The sequence below is a fragment of the Schistocerca americana genome, chromosome 1, assembly GCF_021461395.2.
Source record: "Schistocerca americana isolate TAMUIC-IGC-003095 chromosome 1, iqSchAmer2.1, whole genome shotgun sequence".
Lineage (NCBI taxonomy): Eukaryota > Metazoa > Arthropoda > Insecta > Orthoptera > Acrididae > Schistocerca > Schistocerca americana.
In genome coordinates, this window is record NC_060119.1 from 416,436,112 (window position 1) to 416,448,602 (window position 12,491).

Here is a 12,491-nt window from a genome sequence, read left to right on the forward strand (position 1 = left end):
ATTACAGTATAATTAAAGGTCATTGTAATTTGTTTGAGCTATACATTATAAAATACTGCAACTAAAACTAACAAATTATACATGTAACAGAAACACATAAAAGATTAAAGAGTCAGAGAAAACAAGAAAGTAAGTATTTTTTTATTGTATGCACTTCCTACAATGTATGTGTATCGAAGCTGCTTTGGTTATTGTTTGGTGTTGGGGCCAACACAAACATATCAAAAGCACTGTGACAGCTATTCCAGTGATCAAACTCTCTCCACACACAAAATCATACAAATTTTTGGAAATAGAGAGCTGGTGCGTATAATTAATTTAGAAGAGATTCATTGGTGCCTCGGACTTCCACATTGTCAGAAACCACTCACCTGAGCTCAACAAGTGATTTTTATATATTTTGTATGACAGATTATAGTACTGTTTGTTGTTAACTCTTTCAGCAGTTTATAAAAATGAATTATAAATAATAGCAGCAGAGAACTAACAACCATGTTTACCTTTATTTTTCTAAAATGACTGGACATTTTTGGCATCTAACTACCCTCCAGACAAATGATAATTATGGTCTAATTCAGTTTTTGCAGATCACTGCTTTGTGCAACACCAGAAGGTTTTTTTATGAAAAATTTGAAGAAGTACACACTCCAAGAGTATGTATGTGATGATGATCACTGCCTTCAAGGACAACTCATGTGTCTTCTTGATTGCTCACTGTTCAATTGCAAAATCAAGAATTTGATATAATGTAATCCCCAGCAAACTTCAAAGAGTCACATTAGCCTTCCCAGAATTTACTGAACCACCACTACTGCATGGGTTGTTCATTTACTATGATCACTACAATGTGTTGCACAGTATCCATTTGCTTCTGTCATATTGTAGTCAGGTTTGAATGTTAATGAATTTAAGTCCATGTTATGTCCATATCATCAAACAGCCAAGCAAATTTCTTTCACACTAAGTGGAATATATATACTTAGCAACACCTTCCACTACACTAGTGCCACCTGCTCATGTCTGGGAACATCCAGGTTAGATCCTCTCAATAATGCCACACTGAGCAGTGCATCAATAGTGAGTACATAAAATGAAAAAGGCAATCCAGAAGAGAAATTTATTTTCCATTTCCAGTCACACAAAAAATTGTTTCTAGCATTTTGAGACCTCATCTGAAACAAATAAACAAATAAAGTAATGCAGCACTTACGGTTAGTTGACGAGTCAATAGATTCCGATCGTACTGGTTTCACTGGAGATGAGGCACTACCTGTATTTGCAGATTCCCTTTTCTGCTGCTCCTGAGCAAGGCGTGCCTTTTTAGCTTGGTCAAATTTTTCCAGCCATTCTTCCTGAAAGCGTATAGCAATGAATTCTTCCTTAATGACGACGAGTATGAAAAGGTTATTTTCAATGTGTTCACTAACAAAGTTACAAAATCATACACATGAACAGATTTTGGTTATGATACATAAGGCCATAATATTCTGCTCTGTAATAGGAAAAATGGCTTCCAGTTCCAATATTTCTGAAATATTTAGTATTTTCAAATATTAGTCATGTGTAATAAATATCACCCGTTAATTCTCATTCTCTTTGAAAAATCTGTAAAAATAATGACACTACATAGTACGTAGCAACACATTCACATCAGATGAATGATAGTACAATACTTTCAATCACAGAACACCCGAATGAGACCAAAAATTTTGCGTGTAGCTCTTACAGCACCAACAATCTGATGAAGATTTTAACTACAAAGTGTGCAAAGCAGTCAGAGGTATTAAAGTTCTTTCACTATTTATAAATATTACATTTTGACATTCATTTTATCTTATATTGGGTGTCCCTCCTAAAAGTCATCAGGCATATTTTCTCTGATGTTTCGGCAGATATGTGAAATTTTGTTTTCGTTTTCTAGACTAACTTGCGGCACCTCTGCCAGATGGGCACACACAATTTTGCTCTTAAAAATAATTTTGTTTGTAGCTGGAAACAAACCAAAAATTTCAGTCGACACTGGGTGTTACGTGAAAGATGTGATCAGCAGTATCTGTTTAGGCTGACTCCAGCTACACATCACAAAACTGAAACTGCAAATATGTGCAGAATCAACCAAGTGCTTGATGACTCCTTGGAGGACACTCTGTATATGTGTAACTCCTGCTATCAACAAATATTATACTAGATAATAGTGTGTGTCTGAAACCGGTTATACAATAAAAAATAATTTTTACAGCAGCTTCATGTGTCAAAAATATCATTTCTATGTTTGATAAGTAGTCTCAAATTCCCATTCTCCAGATACAAAATGACTTCTAGGTAATTTTGTTTTTACTGAATAAGTAGTAATTACAAATCTCATAACTCATTTTTTACACTACAGTTACATATTTAGTAATAATTCAGATGGTGGTAGTAATTTTCCTTCTAATGTTTGCTAAGGAAGGTACAAAAGGTGGAAATAACACAAACTGCAATAAAATCTTTTTTGTAGTTCTGGAGACATGTGTGTTCAATGCCCATATTGTGGACCACTAAGTGACAGTTTAAAATGTTCTCAGACTTTCAAGCAAATGCTGCATAACAATTATTATAATTAGTACAGCTCCCAGAATGTATAACATTACAGCAACACACATTATTCTATATCCATAATGTATATAAGCAATGGATTTGGTTCATTTTCCAATGTATATCCCAGTAAATGAAAAGAATAAGAATCCAACAAAATGTCATACAGTGTGCCACACTACAAGATGATTATTCCAAACTGGCTGGCAATGTAAAAAAAAAAAAAAAAAAAAAAAAACCGCTGTGTCCTACATTTACCAAAATGTTTTGAATCCAACCACACCAACACATCATTTTGAACCTACATAAATGTAAGTGTAGAGTCTCTAAAATATGCATAATAACTTTCAATGCTATATACTCAATTCTGAACTTTTATGATTTTTTAAATGCATGTCTGCCCTTGTGACGACAGACCTCCCATCTAAATTTGAATCTTAGAGTGCACGCACCACATTTAAACTTGACAAGTGAGTGTTTACCAATTTACAGGTAGTAAAAGCATCATTATGACAGTTTTGTACCATTCAAATTAAATTTTGTCTACACATAACCAGTTTTTGCAGCATAAACACTAACAATATTTAAGACATTCAATTATGTAGATTTGTGACACACAAAAACATACAGGCAGAAGTTTAATTACACTGTCATTATAGCAGTGGCAATCATTCAACTCACCACTACTACCCCAAATAGTACATCAAAGAAAATTTCTCTCATATACAACATATGGACAATTGTCAAGAATTGCAAACCACAACTGTGATGTACTTGTGTACCTCCTAGAAAATGCTGTGCACTCAGTGATAAAAAGAGCAACAGATGACAGGTACTTCAAGCACAACGTAAAATAAATTTCTGGTAGATGCTTGGAGCTGAGAGCATGGTGTGCAACCTCATATACAGCAGAGTTGTCGGTTCCATTTTTTGCACAATATTTTGTTGATTGAGCCAGTTATCTTCTTCAACTGCTGTGAGTTGTGCTGTTATGTGTACCTGCTGCCTGGACTCCAACCAGATGGTGGACTATTGTTGGTCCCATGCTGCCATTTACTGCTGAGTTTGAGTACTAACACCCACTATACCCTTTGACCGTCTCTCATTTTTCAGAGCCCTTGCTAAGATTCCCTGAAACACACATTCTCTTGGCTTTTCCTATCTCTGGTGGATGTGACGGCAGATAATTTTAATAAACTGAGAACCCGATTTGCCATCACATCCACCAGACTTGGGAAATGTTAACAGAATGTGCGTTTCAGGGAATATCATATGCACTGTAAAAAATAAAAGAGTATCAAAAGGCATAGTGAGTGCTGGTGGTCAAACTCAGTTATAAATAGCAGAGTGGGACAAACAACAGTTCACAGTCTGGTGAATAAACATGATGATATAACTCGCAGTGCCTGAAGAAGAAGACTGAGTTGGTCGTCAAAATATTGAGCAAAAATGGATATGATAATGGGAATGCATACCTGGAAGAACACCATCAATCACTTCAAAGCAAAGTACATACCTTTCAAAGATTGGGCATTAAAAAAAAAGAAAAGAAAAAAAAGAGAAAAGAAAAAAAGGTTGAGGTCACTGGTCTCCTGCTACAGGCTGAAAAAAGTTAAATAATGTATTTTATGAAAGGATTGGTGATTGAAACTACCAAGATGTAAGGCAATATGTTTCTATGTATAGGCACAAGAAGGTTCACCAACAAGGATTCATCTACACTGAGGGCAATGATAACAGTTACACCAATACGTACATTTTCCAAAACAAATTGCAATATGTAAACTGCTCTCAAAACCAATTTGAATGAGTTCCCCCAGTGTGAGTGGAAACTCTCTCAGTGTGTCAAAGTAACGTGTAACTAAATGGAATGTTTAGACTTTTTCAATGCAAGTACCAATGTAGAATGATTAAAGCAACACAGCTGCAATGTTGAGTTATTAAAACAGTCATATTTTGAACTTAATTCAGATCTCTGGAGATGACAGGATGAATTAACTGTAAGAGACAAGTAAAACCAGATCCATTCTAAAGTAATTAAACCAGGCCTGCAATTTGCTCAAACAACTCCAATGTATAAAATCATTAGATCAATAAATAAAGTTTCTGTAACAAAATATTGATAAATACAAGCTTTGCCCGCCTGGTAGGCCGTGCGGTCTAACACACGGCTTTCCGGGCGGGAAGGAGCGCCTGGCCCCCGGCACGAAACCGCCCGGCAGATTTGTGATGAGGTCCGGTGAACCGGCCAGTCTGTGGATGGTTTTTAGGCAGTTTTCCATCTGCCTCAGCAAATGCAGGCTGGTTCCCCTTATTCTGCCTCAGTTACACTATGACGGCGATTGCTGCGCAAACAAGTTCTCCAGGCACGCATACAACACCATTAATCTACCACACAAACATAGGGATTACACACGTCTGGTGTGAGACATTCCCCGGGGGGTCCACCAGGAGCCGAACCGCACAATAACCCTGGGTTTGGTGTGGGACGGCGGAGGGGTGAAGTGGACTGCCGTAGTCATCGTGGGCTTGTGGACCACTGCGGCTGCAGCGGGGACAGAGCCTCTCTGTTGTTTCAAGGTCCCCGGTTAACATACAATACATACAATACAAGCTTTCCTTGACAGTCTGTAACACTAACAACATAATCCTTCCATTAAATCTGTTTTTGTTCGACAACACTGGTCTACTAAATATGTGTTTTGGTCCTGTTCAATGTTCTCAGCATGGCATTTTGTTACCCATTAAATCTGTAACATATCAATAGAAACCTTGCAGTTGCAAAATTTTACCTCGTCCCATTTGTCTCTCTCAGCCATAAGATTTCCATATAAATTTGTCAGATGCACCCACCAAAGTCCACCTACTTTTGACCCACTTGTAACAAAGTGATTAAATAACCTTAGATGATAGCCACCAGCAAAACTATTCATGTTACCAAACAGCTCACGTGCAGACACTTTTCACAGTGACTTATATGAAACTTTCGAAGACAATGAAAAATCACTAAAAGGAAATGCACAGTAGTGGTGTTAGTGCTGAAATTGTATTAAAATCAATCTGAAGGAAACTGAGTACTTCTAGCACCCCGCCTAAATTATTTAGATTTGGTCACAAGCAGAAACACTACTAAACCTGCACTTTCATTCCAAGGCATGCTTATGTTTCACCAGTCTTGTGATACGCATCCATCGTCAATCTCTTTTGCTCCTTCAGCTTAAAGCTTCTATCACACTTTCCTCTATTCTACTACTCCTTACTTGTTCAGTCCAACTAGCCAGGTAAACCCCATGATTCTGGCCCTACAGACTTAGAATTCCTTTTCCCCATTGACATATCTCATTATCTGCTATTTTTTTACTGTCTTTTGATTCCGTTGTCTCTGTGATGTCCACACCAACCAAACTGACCCACATTGTTTGTTGAATGGATATATTTATTCATTCCACTGTTGTTAAATATGAAAAAAAGTGTATTCTGTCTAATACCCAAATGCATGTCTCAATGCTAATATTATTACACAAAATATCCACAGCAATTATGGAACTCACCTGCAAATAATGATAAGAGAGATTTCTTACCTTACTCTGATTGCTGGAACACTGGAAGACTCGAGTATCTGGAAATGCCAAAAGCTTCCAAGCCATTTTCACATTACCCATGTCACGGACATTTACTACAGCAAGACTGCCAAGTTCATAGATGGCTTGAAATTTGTAGCGTACAGGACCTCGTCTGGGGGAAAAAGAGGTCCAAGTTCAGAAGTTTAGCTATAATATTAAACCTCTTGTTTATCTTCCTCAGAAACAAAAACCTAGAACCGACTGAAAATTCAACCCAAAATCTTTATATGTGGAAAGGCCTCAAAAGTGACTGCATGATAAAAGTTTAGTATTTTGTATACAAATTTGTTACTGCAGACCTAAAAAATTTCTAACTACGATGATATGCAGTAAAACAAATAAAATATGTCATGAATGCCAAAGGGGAAGTAAGTACCATAAATTTCTTGGATCTCTAACTCTTTAAGTAATCTTCAAGAATACTTCCAATTTTTTAACGTCAAATCAATGGCTGATTTAGCATTCAAGTGATACCAGCTATAATTTTTTTAAATAGATTCCTGTAAATATTTGTAAATTTATGTATATGACAATATGTATAAGAAAAAGGACAGATACATGGCAATAACAGGTCAGTGAGTCTGTGCTAAATTGTGAGGAGTACTTGAATTACTTTCTTAAGATGAAGCTGTACAATAAAGCACAAATTTTAATTAAAGCAGTTAACAGATTTTACACTAAGGGGGGCTTTGTACTAAATATTGTCAGTACAAGATTCAAGTGAAGTGAAATGGGCAGTCAGGACATGTAACAATCAGGCCAACGAAAACTGCAAAACTTAAGAAACAAAAAATAGAAAATGTCACTGTTAGATCTCATATCCAGCACAATCAAACCTTATAGTGTACTTTACAAAAAGTTTTAAAAAGGTGTAATCATACAATAGGAACAATGTGTACAAATGTTGGTGCATTCAAACAACAACAAAAATATTTAAAAGAGGTTAAAATCTGACCACAATGACTCTTGAATATTCAGCTGAGTATAATTGTTGTTATACTTCCAGACAGGTTCAGAGTGATATATTGGGATTGAAACTTGTCTCTTGCAGGCGATACTCTTACCAACTGAGCTACTTGAGCAGGCTTAACAGCCTGAACCATATCCTCAAAATGCCAGAGTCTTACTCCTGATCTTCATATTTGTACTTTACACTAATATAATATATGGATCCCACACAGAGAGGAGTCTCTGGAATGTGGAAAAAGTGAAGCATGTATATTTTATCAAAGTGCTATACAACAGGACTTAAAACTATGAAGTAATGCAACAGTGTTAACCGTTTGACGCTGACATGCTTGCTACATATCAAGCTGAGTGCTCTTCATTATTACCTAATACAATAAGTAGCCTATGTCTGGGCTTTTAGGTAGGCTGGGGCTATTTGAGCAGCTTGCCTCATCCCTTGTTGAATACTTTTGAAGTGCTATCTGCAATGTCTGTTTCTGTTGCTATAAGTTTTATAACCACTGTGGGGAACATAACTGTAGGTGTAAAAATTAGTTTCTGACTTTGAGGGTGTCTGCGAATTAATGACTATTACAAAACTGCAGAGATTTTACAATACCTTTCCCTTTAATTGTTTCCGATGTGATTTTGCTAACCCATTCTGATAGTTACACGTTTCTTTCAATACATATCAGTAATTTAATGTTCCTTCATAACTGCATGTCAATAACAGCTAAAATACTGCAAGTATTTTTCACTCTACAAAATAAGGAAAGGAAGAAAGCCATCAATGATGCAGTAATTCTAGTTTTGTAGTCAAAAGCATCCTGTAACATCATACAGTGCATGAAATATTGTAGTAGCAGAATTTCCATGTAGATTCTAGAACCACTCATCCTTCTACCGTCTCGAACACATGATATTTTAAATATAAGTGGGAGAGTGGAAAAGTATCTGCTGCGCCACCTCTTTCTGTGTGCAGGTTGGAAGTTCATTATGAGAAGACTGTAAGCACGGCAGTCAAACGACGGCAACAAGTGTTTGCTGCTAGCGCCACAGAAGCCGCGATGAAAGAACAAGGAGTAATTATGTAGTATTCTTTGCTGTTTCAGTGACTGTGATTACTATTAAAGAAAAATGGACAATTGAATATTGACTTTTAAGTACTTCACATACTGGACTCTCTAGAGGGAAGATGGGTTCATAAATTAAGTGGTTGTTAAACCAATTTTATTGCAGATGTATTTTATCGAGTCTAGAGCGAGACGAATCGGAAGACTTGTAAACATTCGAATATTAATGTGAGAAATGGTGACTATGTTATTGGTGGAAGCTGAAATGTACCTTCTTATGCAGAACTCTTCCAATGACAGTGGGATCTAGATCATGGAGAACATCAAACCATAGCCTTTGCTAGACGTAGTCTGAATAAACATGAATTGAATCACATGGCTACTGAAAAGGAACTGTTAGCAATTGTATGGAGTGTCCAAAAATTTCAAACACTAGTATGGTGGCCAGAAATCCATATCTATACAGATCATCAAGCTGTATCTTTTCTAATTAGTAGTTGATTGTTACATAGTAGATTAATGTGATGGATGTTGTTCCTACAGGAATATGACATTAGGATGCAGTGTGTAAAAGGTTCTGAGAATATAATACTAGATGCTTTGTCTAGGTTACCTAATATTTTGGAGATCAATGGAGCTCTGACAATCCAGAGAAGAAGATCAGCTGTGCAGATGAAGTAAGTCAACTGATGTGAGAGAGGTGTGAATTTTGCAATCCAACTTCACATCACTTCGGGTCATCTAAGGCGTTAGAATATAGTGATCATATGTGACACCATTCTCACTAGCATTTGTTGTGAACCAAATTTAAAAACATTTTAACTTCAGTTTTATTGTATAGCCTTACACTGATGTGACAAAATTCATGGGATAACTCCTAATATCATGTTGGACCTCCTTTTGACCCGTGTAGTGCAGCAGCTCAACATAACATGGACCCACCAAGTTGTTGGAAATCCCTTGCAGAAACAATGAGCCATGCTGCCTCTATAGCCATCCATAACCACGAAAGTGTTGCTGGTGCAGGATCTTGTGCAAGAACTTATCTCTCGATTATGTACCATAAATATTCAATGGGATTCATGTCAGGCAATTTCAGTGACCAAATCATTAACTCGAATTGTCCAGAATGTTATTGAAATTAATTGGAAACAACTGTGGCCCCATGACATGGTGCACTGTCATCCATAAAAATTCCATTACTGAATGGCTGCAAATGGTCTCCAAGTAGCCGAGCATGACCATTTCGAGTAAATGATCAATGATCCATTCATCTAAACACAGCCTACACCATTATGCAGCTACCACCAATGTGCAGAGTGCCTATTTGACAACTTGGGTCCATGGCTACGTAGGGTCTGCACCACACTCAAACCCTACCATCAGCTCTTACCAACTGAAACTGGGTCTCATCTGACCAGTTCAGGGTTTTCAAGTCATACAGGGTCCAACCGATATGGTCACGAACCCACGAGAGGCGCCGCATGTGATGTCCTCCTGTTAGCAAAGACCCCTATGGTCACAGGTTCGAATCCTGCCTCGGGCATGGATGTGTGTCATGTCCTTAGGTTAGTTAGGTTTAAGTAGTTCTAAGTTCTAGGAGACTGATGACCTCAGAAGTTAAGTCCCATAGTGCTCAGAGCCATTTGAACCATTTTTGTTAGCAAAAGCAGTCACATTAGTAGTCTACTGGCATAGCCCATTAATGACAAATTTTGCTTCACTGTCCTAATGGATACATTCATTGTGTGTCCCACATTGATTTCTGATCTTACTTTATGCATTGTTGCTTGTCTGTTAGCACTGACAACTCTATGCACACACCAATGCTCTTGCTCATTAAGTGAAGGCCGGAGGCCACTACGTTGTCCGTGCTGAGAGGTAATGCATAAAACTTTGTATTCTCAGACACTTTTGACACTGTGGATCTCGGAATACTGAATTTCCTAATGATTTCCAAAGTAGAATGTCCCCTGTGTCTAATTCCAATTACCATCCCACATTCAAAGTCTATTAAGTCCTATCATGCGGCCGTAATAATGTTGGACAGTTTTTCATATGAACCACCTGTGTACAAGTGACAGCTCTGCCAATGCACTGCCCTTTTATACCTTGTATGCATGATACTACTGCCATCTGTATTTGTGCATATCACTATCCCATGACTTTTGCCAGCTCACTGTATTTGGCAGCTTCATGAATTATTTTGCTGTACTAACTGAGTACTTAATCAATGGAAAGGATATGTTGCCTGTCTATATTAAGTACAGGTAATCAGTGTACCCACAGAACACCTCTTGTCCTGTTAGGAAATTTGACAATATGTTTCTTAAGTTTCCGACAATTGCTTGTCAGCCAGAAAAGGACACCACAATTCTTTGTCACACTGTTAATAACATTTCATAAATTTAATGTAATTTTCAATAGCAAGTGCACATAATCCAAAGTGTTTATCCTTTCCTGTGTGTTTTCTGGCAGAACAATTCATCCACAGACAGCCACAAACAAAAAGCAGCGTAGTGTGCAACTGTGCAATAAAATCTTCAAGGAAATGGAAATCAAGGTATATGCACCATGAATAAATTCATCCTTGACCACACCATATACAGAAACATCTCTGAAGTGTTTACAAACATGTACGTGAATATGCCTTTTAAATGAAGTGATATGTATGAAAATGATGGAGAAAAGAATGTATGCTGGTGCTAAAACATAAAAACGCTTTTCTTGGATTATTTGATAAGTTTACATTGTTCATCTTTTCCACTGTTTCGCACATATTTGCTGCATCTGACTTATGAAATTCATAACCTAACATACTTTTTTGTGATAGGAATATGAATTTCATCTCACTCAAGAGAAAAAATAAAGCATGTATTAAGACGAATTACACCTGATAATGGACCTCACGGGTGGCTAGGCTGTATGGAAGGGACTTCTTGGTGTGGAACAGGTGACAGCTGCAGTAATCATTCTGCTCCCAACCCCTTACCTCATGGCTCATACTCCTGTAATAGATTCGATGCAAGACCTGTCCCATATATACTGCCACTACCGTCTGCTCCAGTCTGGTCACAAACCTTGCCTACGCCATCAAAACCATGGCTACCTGTGAAACCAGTCATGTGATCTATAAGCTAAGCTGCAATCACTGTGCTACATTCTATGTGGACATGACAACCAGCGAGCTTTTACGTACGCATGAATGGCCACTGACAAACTGTGGCCATGAAACAACTGGACCACCCTATTGCTGAGCACACTGCCCAACACGACATTCTTCATTTTAATGATTGCTTATGTGTAAATCTATCAGTGTTGTGAATAGTGTAAATAAATATGCTCATTTTAACCATGTAATAAGTGTTGAAGTGTCTGTGCAACTTCCTACACCTACAGACAAAACAGAAATATTTTCTTAGATCACAACTCTCATTAATCTTGAAGACAGTTAATGATGGTACATTGGATCACATCAAGAAACCTTAACAAAATCTTAGTGAAATGAGAATTTACCTTGATGAATATCGATTGTAAAATCAACATATGATGTGTATAACAAACATATACACAGATTTCATGACTCTTTTAAGTGTTATTTACAACTGATGACAATTATTTATCACTTGTAATTCCATTTCACATTACTATATAGCACTTCATGAGTAAATAAACACTTTATACAACAGCCTGTTAGTGTTTCTCACAGGTCCCATTAATAAGAAGACCACACATGATAAAAATTATGGGAGAAATTTTCTTGTGCTCTAAAGTTAATAATAATAATAATAATAATAATAATAATAATAATAATGGAAAGCAGTTGAAATGTACTGTAAAATTCAACAAACCTGTTAGGTATCCACGTGGCTAGCATAAGACCATCACTAAGCAGGTATGCATGCACCCTTTGTAAAGCAGTGTTCTCAACTGGATCCAGCTCTAGTACATCACCCTCATGTAGAACAGTTCTCCCTGGTGTTTCTAGCAGTCCCTAAAAATTTCATTATACAGGTTCTATTTACATGTAGATCTTTCACAACACAAATTTCTTATTTTATTAATTGAGTTACCATAATAGCTACAAAGACAGCAATTAAAACAACGAATATATATTTTTAAAAGTGAGATGCTCAATGACGTCACAACAAAAGAGTAATGAAGAGAAGGAAGTGAAATGTGTTTTATTCATCTCATAACGTACACAATTTCAGAACATATTTCTGATGTACAGGAGACATGTCCAGGTTACAATCTGCTTACTTAAAATTGT

The 12,491-nt window shown here is 37.0% G+C and overlaps 1 protein-coding gene across 3 annotated transcripts in view; it reads right to left on the reverse strand.

Moving 5' to 3' along the window:
* The window catches only part of LOC124602240 (exocyst complex component 8), a 110,413-nt gene that overhangs the window by 60,977 nt on the left and 36,945 nt on the right, over positions 1 to 12,491 (reverse strand). For all 3 annotated transcript variants that reach the window (XM_047136308.1, XM_047136307.1, XM_047136309.1), the window contains exons 4-6: positions 12,070 to 12,212; positions 6,156 to 6,309; positions 1,211 to 1,352 (exon numbers count right to left, since the gene is read on the reverse strand). In XM_047136308.1, the coding sequence (XP_046992264.1) occupies positions 1,211 to 1,352; positions 6,156 to 6,309; positions 12,070 to 12,212 (439 nt within the window). The remainder of the gene's footprint in view (positions 1 to 1,210; positions 1,353 to 6,155; positions 6,310 to 12,069; positions 12,213 to 12,491) is intronic.